General features: G+C 39.9%; 1 protein-coding gene and 1 pseudogene across 1 annotated transcript in view; both read left to right on the top strand.

Moving 5' to 3' along the window:
* EFCAB5 (EF-hand calcium binding domain 5) overlaps nt 1-17,474 on the top strand; it is a 124,808-nt gene that overhangs the window by 6,660 nt on the left and 100,674 nt on the right. The window contains 3 exon segments of the mRNA XM_060082985.1: nt 10,752-10,801; nt 11,195-11,257; nt 12,236-12,320. Of these exon segments, the coding sequence (XP_059938968.1) occupies nt 10,760-10,801; nt 11,195-11,257; nt 12,236-12,320 (190 nt within the window). The 5' untranslated portion in view covers nt 10,752-10,759.
* LOC132479247 (elongation factor 1-alpha 1-like) lies at nt 1,436-2,843 on the top strand (annotated as a pseudogene).

Raw genomic sequence — 17,474 nt, 5'->3', positions numbered from 1 at the left:
ATCTGCCTGCCAATGCAGGGGACATGGGTTCAATCCCTTGTCCAGGAAGATCCCTCATGCTGGGGAGCATCTAAGCCTGTGCGCCACAACTACTGAAGCCGGCACACCTGGAGTCCGTGCTCCACAACGAGAAGCCTGTGCACCACAAGGAAGAGTAGCCCCGGCTCACAACTAGAGAAAACCCGTGCACAGCAATGAAGACCCAATGCAGCCAAAAATAAATAAATAAATTTAAAAAAGCAAAACACAAACCAGTTAAGACTGCATCTCTCACCTGTCCAATACAGGCCCCACTTCAACTGGTGGAATGTATTTGGGTCCCCAGAAATTAACACCAATTAATGCCAATGTTTAGAAGTCCCTGAAATACCTGAATATTAATCTTTTTCCTCATTACACAGTCATTTTAGGAAATGGCCTAAGGTCTCTGTGGAGAAGACTTGGAGGAAGATTTTCAGTATATGCTATGGCAGTGCTGCAGAATCCTTCCTTAAGGGGATCCAGCCTGCCCTTTCAATTAAGAGGCTCAGCTATGGAAACTGGGTGAGAGAGGTCAGAACTCTCCACTATGGTGACTAAAGTCATATTTTTGACTATCATATATAGATTTTTAAATATTATGTGTAGATGATCAATACTTTATTAGGCTGCCCATCTATTTTAATCCTGGCACCACCATAATCATTTAGCTGAATGTCAAAAATAATCTGATTACCACTGTATCTCTACTTCTCTTTATGGTAAATGTGCCCGCCTTGTCTTTGGTGGTAAACACTGACATCTGGCTTCTGCTGCCTGAAATGGGTCATCCCATCATGAATTTCCTACAGAAGAAAGCCAACATAGAGCTTTTCAAGGATATAAGTACTCCCACTCACTAATGTATCTTTCAGTGCTTTAGTAAAGGGACACCCCCCAAGTTCTCTTGGAGAATATACTTGTGGGGAGTGGATATGCAAGTCAAAATGTGATAAATCTACTCCAACATTCCCATATCCCTAAGACTTTGGATTCCTTTTACATTATCCAGGGAAGTTCCAGTATCTCCACTTAATTAAACATAGGCCACTATGGAGTCCAAGTTTCAGTGAACTTACCCAGTAAATAGTGAGTGTCACTTCCAGCTGTAGGTGCTAATACATTAAATCCTTAATTTCTGATACGGGTACCCATATCAATAAATTCCAGCCAACCCAGTATTATATTTTGTGCTCCTTCCTTTAACTCCCTTATAATATACTCATGTCTGTTCCCTGGGCTTCTGCCACTAAACAAGAAAATAATGAAAATATTTTGCCATAAAATCTATTTCCACTTGGTTAGACTTTGTATTTGCCCTGCTGGAGCATTTTAAGATCTGATTTTAGCTTTTTTCGCAATGGGTTTGCCACCAGGACACAGGTGTCATGAAAACTACCACTAAATCTAAGCCACAATGGGAAAGGAGAAGCCTCACATCAACATCACTGTGGACATGTAGATCTGGGCAAGTCTACCACTACTGGCCATCTGATCTATAAATGTGGTGGGATCAACAAAAGAACCATCGAAAAGTTCAAGAAGGAGGCTGCTGAGATGGGAAAGGGCTCCTTCAAGTATGCCTGGATCTTGGACAAACTGAAAGCTGAATGTGAGTATGCTATCACCATTGATATCTCCCTGTGGAAATTCGAGACCAGCAAGTACTATGTGACCATAATTGATGTCCCAGGACACAGAGACTTTATCAAAAACATGATTACAGGTGCATCTCAGGCTGATTGTGCTGTTCTGATTGATGCTGCTGGCACTGATGAATTTGAAGCCAGTAAGTATCCCCAAGAATGGGCAGACCCATGAGTATGCTCTTCTGGCTTATACTCTGAGTGTGAAAGAACTAATTGCTGGCACTAACAAAATGGATTCCACTGAGCCACTCTACAGCCAGAAGAGCTGAGAGGAAATTGTTTAGGAAGTCAGCACCTACATTCAGAAAGTTGGCTACCACCCCGACACAGTAACATTTGTGCCAGTTTCTGGGTGGAATGGTGGCACCATGCTGGAGCCAAGTGCTAACCTGCTTTGGTTCAAGGGATAGAAAGTCACCCATAAAAATGACAATGCCAGTGGAACCATGCTGCTTGAAGCTCTGGATTGCATCCTGCCACCAGCATGTCCGACTGACAAGCCTTTGCATGTGCCACTCCAGTATGTCTACAAAATTGGTGGTATTGGTATTGTCCCTGTGGGTCGAGTGGAGACTGGTGTTCTCAAACCGGTCATGGTGGTCACCTTTGCTCCAGTCAGTGTTAAAACTGAAGTGAAGTCTATTGAAATGCACCACGAAGCTTTGAGTGAAGCCCTTCCTGGGGTCAATATGGGCTTCAGTGTCAAGAACGTGTCTGTCAAAGATGTTTGTTGTGGCAGTGTGGCTGGTGACAGCAAAAATGACCCACCGATGGAGGCAGTGGGCTTCACAGCTCAGGTGATTATCTTGAACCAACCAGGCCAAATCAGTGCTGAATATGCACCTGTGCTGGATTGTCACACAGCTCACATTGCTTGCAAGTTTGCTGAGCTGAAGAAGATTGATCATCGTTCTGGGAAAAAGCTGGAAGGTGGCCCCAAATTCTTGAAATCTGGTGATGCTGCCATCATTGATATAGTTCCTGGCAAGCCCATGTGTGTTGAGAGCTTCTCTGACTATCCTCCTCTGAGTCATTTTGCTATTCGTGACATGAGACAGACGATTGCTGTGGGTGTCATCAAAGTAGTGGACAAAAAAAAAAAAAAAAAAGTGGGCAAAGGCAGCTGCAGCTGGCAAGGTTATCAAGTCTGCCCAGAAAGCTCAGAAGGCTACATGAATGTTATCCCCAATACCTGCCACCCCAGTCTTAATCAGTGGTGGAAGAACGGTCTTAGGACTGTTCACTTCAATTGGCCATTTAATAGTAAAAGACTGCATCACAAAACCTTCAGAAGGAAAGGAGAATATTTTGTCAACCATTTGTTTTATGTGTGGCAGTTTTTCCTTTATTTTATTTTATTTTTCATTTTTTAATTTTTATTGGAGTATAGTTCATTTACAATGTTGTGTTAGTTTCAGGTGTACAGCACAGTGAATCAGTTATACATATACCTATATCCACTCTTTTTTTTTAGATTCTTTTCCCATGTAGGCCATTACAGAGTATTGAGTAGAGTTCTCTGTGCTATACAGCAGGTTCTTATTAGTTATCAGTTTTATATATCGTAGTGTGTATATGTCAATCCCAATCTCCCAATTTATCCCTCCCCACCCTCATTCCCTGGTAACCATAAGTTTGTTTTCTACATCTGTGACTCTACTTCTGTTTTGTAAACAAGTTCATTTGTACCCTTTTTTTAGATTCCACATATAAGTGATATTATATGATATTTGTCTTTCTGTTTCTGACTTACTTCACTCAGTATGACAATCTCTAGGTCCATCCATGTTGCTGCAAATGGCATTACTTTGTTCTTTTTTATAGCTGAGTAATATTCCATTGTATATATGTACCACATCTTCTGTATCCATTCCTCTGTTGATGGACATTTAGTTGCTTCCATGTCCTGGGTATCGTAAATAGTGCTGCAATGAACACTGGGGTGCATGTATCTTTTTGAATTATTATTTTCTCCAGGTATATGCCCAGGAGTGGGATTGCTGGGTTATGTGATATGTGTGGCAGTTTTAAGTTAGCTTTTAAAATCAGTACTTTTTTTTTTTTTTTTTTTTTTTGCGGTATGCGGGCCTCTCACTGTTGTGGCCTCTCCCGTCTCGGAGCACAGGCTCCGGACACACAGGCTCAGCGGCCATGGCTCATGGGCCCAGCCGCTCCGTGGCATGTGGGATCTTCCCGGACCGGGGCACAAACCTGTGTCCCCTGCATCAGCAGGTGGACTCTCAACCACTGCGCCATCAGGAAAGCCCTAAAATCAGTACTTTTTTATGGAAACAACTTGACCAAAAATCTGTCACAGAATTTTGAGACCCATTGAAACAAAGTTTAATGAGAAAATAAAAAGACCTGATTTGAGTTATGCGTCTACTATAAGTAAGAGGTGGTTGTGGTGAGTCTTGAGGAAAATGGGCATCCTCTTGCAAGGCAGTTGCCCCAGATGAGATTATTACAAAATTTTCAATTAAGAGGATAGTCTTCACAAATACAAGAGGACAAACTGCTTTCACTGTCAAAAAAGGCTCAAAGTGACTCAGAAGTTTGAGATTATCAGTCTCCTAGTCCAACTAAATGTCCCCATTCCAAATTTCAGGGTACTCTTTCCCAATCAGTCCCTCAATTTTGACATGAATAACTTGGCTGGAATTTTTTTTTTTTTTTTTTTTTTTTTTTTTTTTTGCGGTATGCGGGCCTCTCACTGTCGTGGCCTCCCCCGTTGCGGAGCACAGGCTCCGGACGCGCAGGCTCCGGACGCGCAGGCTCAGCGGCCATGGCTCACGGGCCCAGCCGCTCCGCGGCACATGGGATCCTCCCAGACCGGGGCACGAACCCGTATCCCCTGCATCGGCAGGCGGACTCTCAACCACTTGCGCCACCAGGGAGGCCCACTTGGCTGGAATTTGAATTCAATTAATATTCTAATTCTGCAACCCATAATTCTTGATTTATTGACTCTTTTATCATTAAACGATGACTTCCTTTGTCTCTTACAGTTTTTGGCTTAAAGTCTATTTTGTCTGATGTAAGTATAGCTATCTCTGCTCTCTTTCGGTTTTCACTTGCCTGGAATATCTTTTTCCATCCCTTCACTTTGAGCCTATGTGTATCCTTAAAGCTGATGTGAGTCTCTTATAAGCAGCATATAGTTGGGTCTTGGTTTTTTTATCCATCCAGCCACTCTATGCATTTAGATGGAGAATTTAATCCATTTTATTGATAGGTGAGAACTTTTATTAATCAACATCTAATTAAATGTCATCTTATTGTTTTCTGGCTGTTTTGTAATTCCTTTGTTTCTTTCTTCCTGTCTTACTGTCTTCCTTTGTGAATTGATGATTTTCTGCAGTGGTATGTTTTGATTCCATTCTCTTTATCTTTTGTGCATCTACTATAGGTTATTGCTTTGTGGTTACCATGAGGCTTACATAAAACACCTTATAGATACAATGGTTTATCTTAAACTGATGACAACTTAATTTCGATCACATACAAAAACTCTACCTTTTTATATCCTCCCCCCATCTTATATTTTTGATGCCACAGTTTACATCTTTTTATATTGGATATCCAATAGCAAATTATTGTTTGCAAAGCTATAGTTATTTTTAATACTTGTGTCCTTAACCTTTATTCTAGAGGTAAGTGATTAACACACCACCATATTACAGTATTGGAATATTCCGAATTTGACTGTATAGTTACACTTACCAGTGTGTTTTCATGTTACTAATTAGTGTCCTTTCATTTCAGCTTGAAGAACACCTTTTAGCATTTCTTGTAAGACAGTTCTGGTGGGGGTGAGCTCCCCTCAGCTTTTATTTGTGTGGGAAAGATTTTATCTCTCTTTCATTTCTTTTTACTTATTTATTTAAATTTTAAAAATATTTTTTTGATGTGGACCACTTTTTTTAAAGTCTTTATTGAATTTGTTACAATATTCCTTCTGTTTTATGTTTTGGTTTTTTGGCCACAAGACATGTAGGATCTTAGCTCCCCGACCAGGGGTCGAACCTGCACCCCCCTGCATTGGAAGGCAAAGTCCTAACCACTGGACCACCAGGGAAGTCCCTCTCTCTTTCATTTCTGAGGATCACTTTGCCAGATAGAATATTCTTGAGTGACAGGTTTTTGGGGTTTCTTTCCTTTCAGCACTTTGAATAGGTCATCCTACTCTCTCCTGGCCTGTAAGGTTTCTGCTGAGAAATCCTCTGATAGTCTTACGGGGTTCCTTTGTAAGTGGCAAACGTCTTTTCTATTGCTTCTTTCAAGATTTTCTCTTTGTCTTTGATTTTGACAGTTTTATTACAATGTGTCTTGGAGAAGATCTCTTTGAGTTGAATTTGTTTGCAGACCTATGAGCTTCATGAGCTTGGATGTCCAAATCTCTCTTCAGATATGTGAAGTTCTCAGACATTATTTTGGGGGGGGGTGCTGTTAAGGATTCTGCATCTTAATTTGTGGGGGCATGGTGGAGGTTGCACACACACACATTTAGTATATAATAAGAAGAAAGTTAATGGACCAGGAAGGAGCCTTGAAGATGGGAGTATGAGCTGTTCTAATCCCTTGGAGAAGTTGAGACAGCGGCAGTGGATTGGAGGGGTCACACTCACACCACTGTACTTTCATGGCAGGCCGGTGGTCTAGGTCAGACAGCAGTTTTCAAAAAGCTTTCTGCCCCTTTCTCCCCTTCGTCAGACTCTCATATTGTACAGATTGTTTCTCTTAATGGTGTCCCAGAAGTCCCACAGGCTTTCTTCGTTCCCCTTCATTGTTTTCTTTTTGTCTTCACCAGCTGAATCTTTTCAGATGATCTGTGTTTGAGTTTACCGATTCTTTCTTCTGCTTGGTTTAGTCTTGTATTGAATCTCTCTACTGAATTATTCATGTCAGCCATTGTATTCTTCAGCTCCAAAATTTCTGTTTGGTTCTCTTTTTTTGTTTTCTCTTTGTGGAACTTATCATTTCATTCTTGTACCATTTCCCTTATTTCATTAAATTGTTTACCTGTGTTCTCTTGTAGCTCTCTGAGCATCTTTAGAACAATTATTTTGAATTCTTTATCAAGCAATTTGTGAATCTCCACTTCCCATTACTGGAAGTTTACTGTGTTCCTTTGGTAGTGTCATGTTCCTCCTATGTTTTGTGATCCCTGTAGTTTTTGTAGGTATCTGTGCATTTGAAGAAGCAGTTACCTCTTTCAGACTTTATGGACAGACTTTGGTATGGAAAGACTTTCATCTGTGGGCAGGCACGTGCTGGAACATGCTGTGACCCTAGATCTAGTGGTGCAGGGTGCAAAGTGTGAGGGCATGTAACACCTCCGAATGATGGGGAGGGACGTGATGTCTTGTTGGCTCAGCAGCTGGGGTCCATGACGTCAACAACTGCATAATCTTTGGTGAGAGCTGTAGGCAGTCCACAGTGGCTTCAAGGGCTGTTGAAGTCTTTAGCAGTACTTCCAGTCCAGTGTCTAGGGATCAGGCCAGGCAGTGGTGGTGTCCGGAGCCAGTGGTATGCACACACTTGGCTGCAGGGCTAGTTGTGGGGACTGGCTGCAGGGGCACAGTGGCAGGGGCTGGGGCCAACTGGGGGTGCACAAGCAGCTGCAGTGGCCCTGGCTGTCAGTGTGTCCTTGAGTGACAATGGGGCTAGCTGAAGGCACATGCTGGGCAGTGGTGGCCAGTGACGGGAGCTGAGGCTGGTGTCTTGCAGGTACACAACTGTAGGGTTAACTGCAGGTAAGCAGAGCCATGCAAGCCAGTGACAGGTGTCCACATTGAATCCAGGCCCTTCAGTAGCTATGGGTGCCTTGGCTGTTGGTGTACACTTGTGGGGCCATAGGGGCTTGCTGTGGGCATGTGCACGGCTGTAGCGGCTGGTAGTGGGAGTCAGGCCAGCAATGTGCAGGTCCACAGCTGCAGGAGTCTCCTGCCATTCTCAGCAGTTATCAGTATCTTTCACTGGCTCTTCTTTCTTAGCCCTACTTGTAAGTGTTCATCAACAAGGGTTTATTTTCAGCCTTTTTTTCCCCTTCTCTTAGCTATTATTGGGTGAGCCCCACTAGCATCCTCTTACAAATGTATCTTTCTATCAATACCCAGGGGTTCAAGACTCACAAGAAATCCAGGTAAATGACATTTCTTATCCTCTATGAGTCTGAGAAATCAGAACGATATATGATTTCTCTCATACTGGGAAACTCCTTCCTCAAGGATAATTGGCTACTCTTTCACATATGACTGACGGTCTTACTAATCAAGATGCTATTGGGGGCCTCCCTGGTGGCGCAAGTGGTTGAGAGTCCGCCTGCCGATGCAGGGGATACGGGTTCGTGCCCCGGTCTGGGAGGATCCCATATGCCGCGGAGCGGCTGGGCCCGTGAGCCATGGCCGCTGGGCCTGCGCGTCCGGAGCCTGTGCTCCGCAGCGGGAGAGGCCACGGCAGTGAGAGGCCCACATACCACAAAAAGAAAAAAAAAAAAAAAAAGATGCTATTGGGACTTCCCTGGTGGTCCAGTGGCTAAGACTCCACGCTCCCAATGCAGGGGGCCTGGGTTCGATCCCTGGTCAGGGAACTAGATCCCACATGCCACAACTAAGAGTTCGAATGCCGCAACTAAATATCCCGCATGCCGCAACTAAGACCCGATGCAGCCAAATAAATAAATTTTTTTTTTTTTTTTTTTTTTTTTTGCAGTACGCGGGCTTCTCATTGTTGTGGCCTCTCCCGTTGCGGAGCACAGGCTCCGGACGCGCAGGCTCAGCAGCCATGGCTCACGGGCCTAGCCGCTCCGCGGCATGTGGGATCTTCCCGGTCCAGGGCACGAACCCGTGTGCCCTGCATCGGCAGGCAGATTCTCAACCACTGCGCCACCAGGGAAGCCCCAAATAAATAAATATTTTTTAAAATGCTATCAAGCAGGTGTCTTAAATGTAATACTTCCAAACTCAAACTCATATCATTCCTCAAACCTGTTTTTCTCTCCTTTCCTTATTTCACTTAATGGCATCATCATCCATTCAGCCTTCTAAATATTAAAAAACGCTCAGTGAGCCTTAACTACTCCTCTTTCACTCCTTAGACCTAATTATGCCCCCAGTCCTGATCATTCTATCTGTTGTAAATAGTTTGGGTTCCCTCAGAACAGACCCTGGTCCAAGGAGTTGAGTGCAAGTTTATTTGGGTGGAAACAATGGTAAGGGAGTAGGGAAGTAGACTACAGTCAGGGGCATTCATCTCAGGTGCAACATTTAAGGTACAAAATTTACCTTCATTCTATCTTTCCCCACTCTTTCACACTTCCAGTCTTTGCCAGCAGAGTCAGCTTTTTAAAAACACCGATTTCATCACATCTTGTCCTATGCTTAAAAAGCACAAAATAAAATCCAAACTCCTTGATTTATTGTGAAAAAGTTACCTTTTTAGCCTCATCTTCTGCCACTTTCTATTATATAACTATGCTCTGCTATGAATGCTTCAAACACTTTTTGAACTTTTATACTCCAGCGTATAATGTTCCTTCTGCCTCAAATACTCTTTCCCCCCTCCTTTACACACACAAAAAGTCTTATTAGTCACTTAAAATCTAGCTTGGAAATCTATTTTTCTGTGAAATCTTCCCTGACCTCCCTGAGAAAATTAATTACAGCTCCTCTGTATTCCTTAATATTTTGTATGTACCTCTGCTTTTGCACGTACAGATGGAATTGCATCTGTTTATCCCTTTTCCTCTCACTAAACTAGGAACTCTTCAAAAGCAGGTCCTATCCATCTTTTTAACCCCAAAGTCTGCCTGCATATGGAAGGCACCCAGTAAAGGTTTATTGAGTTGAATTTATCTGGGTGCATCCAAACAAAACAAATTTTAAAATAAATGGGGGGACTTCCCTGGTGGTCCAGTGGGTAAGACTCTGAGCTCCCAGTGCAGGGGGCCTGGGTTCGATCCCTGGTGGGGGAAGTAGATCCCACATGCTTGCCGCAACTAAGAGTCCGCGGGCCGCAACGAAGATCCCACGTGCCGCAGCAAAGATCCCATGTGCCGCAACTAAGACCCGGCACAGCCTAAATAAATAAATAAAAATAAGTAAATCTTAAAAGAAATGGGAGGAAGCTTTTTAGCAATTTCAGGAGATGGATACCAGAAGCAAAAAAAGCAGTCTGTGAAAATGTACAATTGGGACCTATCAAAGAAATCTATTGTGTATTATTTATTATTTATGAATTGCTTCAAAAATGCTTTGAGGCAGCCATTTTTGTGTTGGAAGCTGTTGTCTCCAAAGGCAGTACTTTTGGTTTATTCAAGCAGAACATATGTTGATAAAAAGAAAAGTGAATACTCTAGCACATTATAAATAATACCATTTCAAATTAAGAAGTCCCTAGATTGTAACTGCCCTAGCAGCAGAGGCCATGTATATAAAATGCATTACTTTTTACATAGCACCTAGCTTAAATATCCACAAAGTCTTAAATGATTTTTGACACAAGAGTGATTTTGATCATCTGTGACTGAATCTATAGTCATTTGCAATTGAAGTAGGGGATGTGGTAATTATCTATTTTTATTCCTTAGCATGAATAAATAAACCATATAAATTTCATTCCTCTCAGAACTCCCCCCTCCAAAAATATTTTAGCAAGGTGATTATTCTAATGTCTGTCTTTCTCACGTGAATTAAATAGCAATCAAAGTTTCATTTCACCTCACTTTGTAATTTCAAAAACTAATGAGGATGATGATAATGTTTTAAAAATTCAGTTGCATTACTGTTGCTGTTTTTTTAAATGCTAATGGTGATGATTACTGTAGTGACTTTTCCTGTCTCCCTGAACCCTAGCCTAGCACTAATTGAGCTTTGATCAGTAACCACAGTAATAACAGTAGTACAGTCTGAGAAGTTTAGCAGTTGAGAACTTAATATCATTCAGTAGAATGGTGGGATGAGGTTGTAGGGGGAGATTTTGATCTTCCAGAGTATTTCTGTTTGTTAATATTTTCTTTCTCTCCTTTTGTTATTAATAGTGGTCTGGTAATACTTTTCCTTACCATTTGGTGATATCTTTTAGTGGTCCAGATGAGTGAGTCGACATCTCAAGAGGAACCCAAACCTGCTCAGGTACCTGGTCTACATAGGTTTCTAACCATTTAGCCATGAGAGGATTTGACATTCAACATTTTTGGGGAAAATTGAGATGCAATATCATATTCTATCATTGAATTATTTCTGTTTTTAGTTGAATTTTTATGCATCAAGTTTTGACAAAAATGGGGTCAACTAATAGTTGAGTCACAGTGGCCTGCTTCTAGTTGCTTTGTATTCTTTATACCTAACAAGTCTGTTACTGTTTGAGTTTGCTAATACAGCTACTTTATGTGATTTTATTTGGTATGATGTTTACTCGTTATGTGAATTTTTTTACATGAAAAGCTTGCTACACTAGAGTATAAAATGTTAGTTTTATTTCCAGCTCCTGTTGGATACCATTTACTAACACTATTTCCACTTCAGGAAAATGGAAAAGAAGACCAAGAAAGGAACCAGGAAACAACCGAAGTAAAAGAGCCTATTAAGGTAGAGTTTTCATGAGTAATCAGATGTTAATGCTTGAGAGTAAACTGAAGAAATTAATTTTCTTACAAAGAAAAAAAAGGAAAAGATGTGGGTATTCAAAAAGATAAAATGGCAAATGGGAAAAAGCAAACCCATGTTGATCATTAAGCTGACTCATTTGAGTCAGTTGCAGAAAACTTCCATTGACAGGTAAATTATTTGTGAAGAGCTATTATGAATTATAAGTAAATAAAGTTTACTTTCTAAAATAAGAACTGTTACCCTGAGTACAATAACCACCAGTTTTTAGGGGAACTTCGCTATCATTCTGAAAATGTAATCTCCATGTTAATCATTTAAGTAACTTTGTGTTTAAATAAATAGAAGACTTCAATGAGGAAATATATTTTATAGAAAAGGGGAGGCAAGTGAAAATAGTTATATGGATTCACCATTAAGTTGACTAATGTGAGTCTTAAAGTATTCTATTATCATCCTTTTAAAAGTACATCAGCATGAGTACAAAAAGCTATTTTGTCACCATTTATTCATAAAACTAACCTTTACTTTCTTTAATTAAGGTGAAAATGTTTTTCTTTCCACCACAAACATGGAAGGTGATTCTAATAGTAAAAGAAAACAGCAGCAATTTCAAATGTCCTATTTCACTGTGTTGTGGTCTCAAATTATGTTTCTAGAAAGTATTATATAATTCAAGGATTAATGTACATCTGGAATAATATTCTTAGCATATTACTTTGTTAGCAATAGGAAGATGTGATGACATTCTGAGCCAATGCACTTTATCTTGTAAATGCAGTAAATAGACCGTGATTACTGCTTTGCTTCTAATATATAGCATTAAATCCTAGCAAAATTAGGGAGGAATGTTTGGTGGTTTTTACAAGGGATTTATGTGCATTCTTTAATTGGGAGAGTTGATGCAACTTTGATGAAAAGCATTTCACTTTTTAATTGGTGTTTCTTTTCTCCTTTCAGAGTTCACGGAGTATACCAGACAGTTTGGCATTAGGCACCTGCAGCAATGTGGCAGGAACAGCAGCAAATAAAGTCAAATCCCAAGGTAAAGAACTAGGCTTTCTCCTACACAATAGAATGTAAAACTATTACTAAATTTTAGTTGGGGATGGATTCCTCAAGATTTTGCCTTTTAAAGATATAATCCCAGGGATATTTTAAATGCAGTTTGGGAAATAATTTAAAATATATTCCCATCATCTTCTATTGATACTTTGAGGCAAGTTTATAACCATTCATCTTGTGCTTAAAGAGAAAATTTAGCTAAGAGAGCTGACTGACACATAGCAGACAACCCATTAATACAAAAATAAAATGAAGAACCCTAGTGATTCAACCTGCCTGCTGTTTTTCTATTTCTTCTTTTTACCTCTGTACTTGACAACACATTTATTCTATTTGACTTCCAGCCCAATCCTTAACCCAAATGCCACATAATTATGCAGGTTGAAAATTTATATGATCAAAAGGCAACAAATAACTGGGCAAGACATTCATCCCTTTCACTACAGTTCTTCTAATTTTAGATACTTAGTGAAATCCTGTATGATAGAAAATTTTCACAATATTTAAAATTTAACAATTTCAACTTATATTTTAGTTAATTGAAATTCTTTTCAATTTAGTTTACAGCTATTGAGTGTTTAGTATGTGCTAGGCTGAGCTATAATAATAATTTTTTTAAATAAATTTATTTATTTTATTTATTTATTTTTGGCTGTATTGGGTCTTCATCGCTATGTGCGGGCTTTCTCTAGTTGCGGTGAGCGGGGGCTACTCTTCGTTGCGGCAGGCGGGCTTTTCTTTGCGGTGGCTTCTCTTGTTGAGCACGGGCTCTAGGTGCGCAGGCTTCAGTAGTTGTGGCACGTGGGCTCAGTAGTTGTGGCTCGCAGGCTCTAGAGTGTAGGCTCAGTAGTTGTGGCGCACGGGCTTAGTTGCTCCACCGCATGTGGGATCTTCCCGGACCAGGGCTCGAACCCATGTCCCCTGCATTGGCAGGTGGATTCTTAGCCACTGTGCTACCAGGGAAGTCCCAATAATAATTTTTAAAGCATTTTCTAAACTATAAATTGCTATATAGATGGTAGTTATAACTTGTAGTTGCTTACTTTTCTCCAAAGTGTTTTTCTGTCTTTTAAACCAATTATAAGTATTATTTACTATTCCTTCTTATTAGTAAATAATAACACATACACATTAAGAACCAAACTTTTCAGCATTTATTTTGCCTTTATTATAAACTTAGTACTGTTTTCACAGCTTCACTAACTTTTAAAAAGTTTCTTGGCAAGTCCCTCCTACCTGCCCCCTACCACTAGTTTCTTTCTTTCTTTTTTTTTTTTTTTGCATTTGTCAACATTTTTTTTTTTACATCTTTCTTGGAGTATAATTGCTTTACAATGTTGTGTTAGTTTCTGCTGTATAACAAAGTGAATCAGCTATACATATGCATATATCCCCATATCCCCTCCCTCTTGAGCCTCCCTCTCACCCTCCCTATCCCACCCCTCTAGGTGGTCACAAAACACCGAGCTGATCTCCCTGTCCTATGCAGCTGCTTCCCACTAGCTATCTGTTTTACATTTGGTAGTGTATATATGTCAATGCTACTCTCTCACTTCGTCCCAGCTTCCCCTCCCCGCCCCGTGTCCTCAAGTCCATTCTCTACGTCTACGTCTTTATTCCTGTCCTGCCACTAGGTTCATCAGAACCATACTTTTTTAGATTCTATATATATGTGTTAGCATATGGTATTTGTCTTTCTCTTTCTGACTTACTTCACTCTGTATGACAGACTCTAGGTCCATCCACCTCACTACAAATAACTCAGTTTCGTTTCTTTTTATGGCTGAGTATTCCACTGTATATACCACCAGTTTCTTGATTTTACTTCCACCTCACTCCCACCCTTCACCATCACACCATAAATACACTTTGCCTTTACCATACTCACTTGGTCCAGGTTTATAAATGAACTCTTGCGTTTTAAACATGGCAAGCAGAATCACAATCTAGGTAATTTGCTATAAATTTAATTAGGTGTTCACTTTAATCAGTTTATGGCCAAATTTGCACCTACAAATCTTCACACATATATTCCAACATGTAATTTATTGCCTCTCTAGAAAACATATCAGTCAAGAGTTTATTGTCTTTTCTGTTCTTGTACTTTCAATTTGTTATCACTTTTCAATGTATGGTAGAGGGAAATGTGTTTTGTTTGTTTAAGTCTATTCGTCCCAGTTTGTGATATATACTGAAAACATTGCAGTTGCTTGTTGTGATATCAAATGCAATGCAATGTACTTATTTATTCAGTGATCAGTCACTATTAATTCTAACATTTCTAAGTCTCCCTTTGTAAATACATGTATGTGTTTATGTGTATGTGTGTGTGTGTGTGTGTTTAAGAAGTGGGAAGAGGAACTGTTATTTTAGTCTCAACATGTCAAAGGATGTGTCTTTATCCTTGTTATATGCTTGTCAAAATTAAAAGGATGTTATCTTGCCAGGCAGCTCCCAGAATACACTCAAATACGTATCTTTGCATAGAAAATATTGTGGTTAAATGTACCATGTGAATTCCTCATTTCTTTCCCTAGTTATTGTATTTTTTAGGCTATGAGCTTAACTTGTGTTTTGAGAAATCTTATTTCTCTTTTATTAACTTACTCAGCTTTATTCTTATTACACAGCCCTAAGTTTAAAAACGTTTTGTAGGAAAATGCCTTTTCCTATAGCTATTGAATTTTAATTACAGTAGTGTTTAATAGTGCTTCTTCTCTTCCTCCTTTCGTAGTTATTCTACATTATGTACAAATGGTAAGAAATTCTGGTAAGACCAAGACAGCTGAGTTTCAGACAGGACCTGTGTTTAAAGGAAACATCACACATCTGTTAATTAGCCCTGCTGCGTCAATTTTCACCAGTTTAATCAGCAGCCAGTCCCTGTAATGTTATATGCCTTCTGTGAAGAAAGAGTCTGTTAAAGCTTATTATAATGTGGGTTATAATTCATTCCTATTTATGTCCTTAAATAGGGTTGTACTGAGGCCATGCCCAGCAGTGGGCCATGCACTAAGTGCAGGAAATGATAAAAGTCACTTATAAGATTGGACCTTTCAAAATATAAATAAGGAATTCTTTTGTGTTCCTACTTACCTAGTTGAGAGTATTTGTACCCATATTGCCTGAATAGGACTTTGTATGTTAGAAGGTGGATTGATACAGGGGTGAAGGTGTGCATATTGGGAAAGAATGTGAAAAGCTCTTAATTCCGCAAGAGTTTAGGAAGACAATCCTGAAAAAGAATTTCAGTGCTTAGCGTAGTGCCTGGCACTATGACATCAATAATTATTTATTGAGTGAATATGTAAATGAATCTATCTATCTGTAAAAGGTTTAGGAATGTCCAAGCATAGACCTGCTAAAAAACCCAGTACCTATTTGAAATTATATTCAATTAAACCTCTTAATTTTCCCTTGCGGCAGTGCTGTAATTTATGAATTCAGAGATCACCCAATCAAAAGACAGCTACAGATAGGCTGGTTCAGAATTCTGATTTACTGACCCTGCTATTGCTGTGCCTCCTTTTCTTTTCTTGATTTTATGGCTCTAAGACAGAAGTGTTTGACCAGAGCTGTAACCAAACACATATCTACTTCCATTCTGCATATCGGTGGGGACAATGCAAGCACGAGGATTATTGCTTAGCAACCTATAATAGCCAAGCACACTAGAGGAGCACTAGCAGGCTGCAGCAAAGATAAGACAATGCCCTAGTTCATGTGTGAGTTTACTAATGAGCCATGCAGATGGCTAGATATTAAGTTGCTATAAATCTGTAGCACTCCCCTTAAAGCAGGAGGAGGAATATCTGCCTTGGGTTATGCTAGAGAGGTTAAAAGCAAAGAGTGTACATTAGAACCCGCAGACCTTAAAAAAAAAAAATTGGTCTCTATCACACTTATTTAAAATAGAAGTAAAAGCATTGTGACAAAACAGAATGGAAACACTATCCACCCACCCCCCAGAAAAAGAGGTTAACTTGTTTACAGATCCAACTGAGAGGTAACAGAGAGCATTATACTACCCTCCTCATTTCCCCCATATATGAATAAGCCAAGAGGAAATCAAAACTTGGGAGAGATATTCATACATACTATCCACTGTTGGACTTAAGACATTCTTTAAATGAAATGTTGGCTTTTCAAGTGTTTTTAAAAATAAACCACTTAATTTTTTTCCTGGTTAGAAAGATGGATACTATGTAGGTAGAATTTTTTTAACATCTTTATTAAAGTATAATAGCTTTACAATGTTGTGTCAGTTTCTGCTTTATAACAAAGTGAATCAGTTATACATATGTCCCCATATCTCTTCCCTCTTGCATCTCCCTCCCTCCCACCCTCCCTATCCCACCTCTCTAGGTGGTCACAAAGCACCGAGCTGATCTCCCTGTGCTATGCGGCTGCTTCCCACGAGCTATCTCTTTTACGTTTGGTAGTGTATATATGTCCATACCACTCTCTCACTTCGTCCCAGCTTCCCCTTCCCCTTCCCCGTATCCTCAAGTCCATTCTCTAGTAGGTCTGCATCTTTATTCCCATCTTGCCCCTAGGTTCTTCTGACCATTTCCTTTTTTTTTTTTTTTTTTTTTTTTTTTTAGAATCCATATATATGTGTTAGCATATGGTATTTGTTTTTCTCTTTCTGACTTACTTCACTCTGTATGACAGTCGCTAGGCCCATCCACCTCACTACAAATAACTCAGTTTTGTTCCTTTTTATGGCTGAGTAATATTCCATTGTATATATATGCCACATCTTCTTTATCCATTCATCTGTTGATGGACACTTAGGTTGCTTCCACGTCCTGGCTATTGTAAATAGAGCTGCAGTGAACATTGTGGTACATGACCCTTTTTGAATTACGCTTTTCTCAGGGTATATGCCCAGTAGTGGGAGTGCTGGGTCATATGGTAGTTCTACTTTTAGTTTTTTAAAGAACCTCCATACTGTTCTCCATGGTGGCTGTATCAAGTTACATTCCCACCAACAGTGCAAGAGGGTTCCCTTTTCTCCACACCCTCTCCAGCATTTATTGTTTGTAGATTTTTTGATGATGGCCATACTGACCAGTGTGAGATGATATGTCATTGTAGTTTTGATTTGCATTTCTCTAATGATTAATGACGT

Source organism: Mesoplodon densirostris, chromosome 18 (assembly GCF_025265405.1).
Source record: "Mesoplodon densirostris isolate mMesDen1 chromosome 18, mMesDen1 primary haplotype, whole genome shotgun sequence".
Lineage (NCBI taxonomy): Eukaryota > Metazoa > Chordata > Mammalia > Artiodactyla > Ziphiidae > Mesoplodon > Mesoplodon densirostris.
This window is presented reverse-complemented; position numbering and strand designations above follow the sequence as displayed.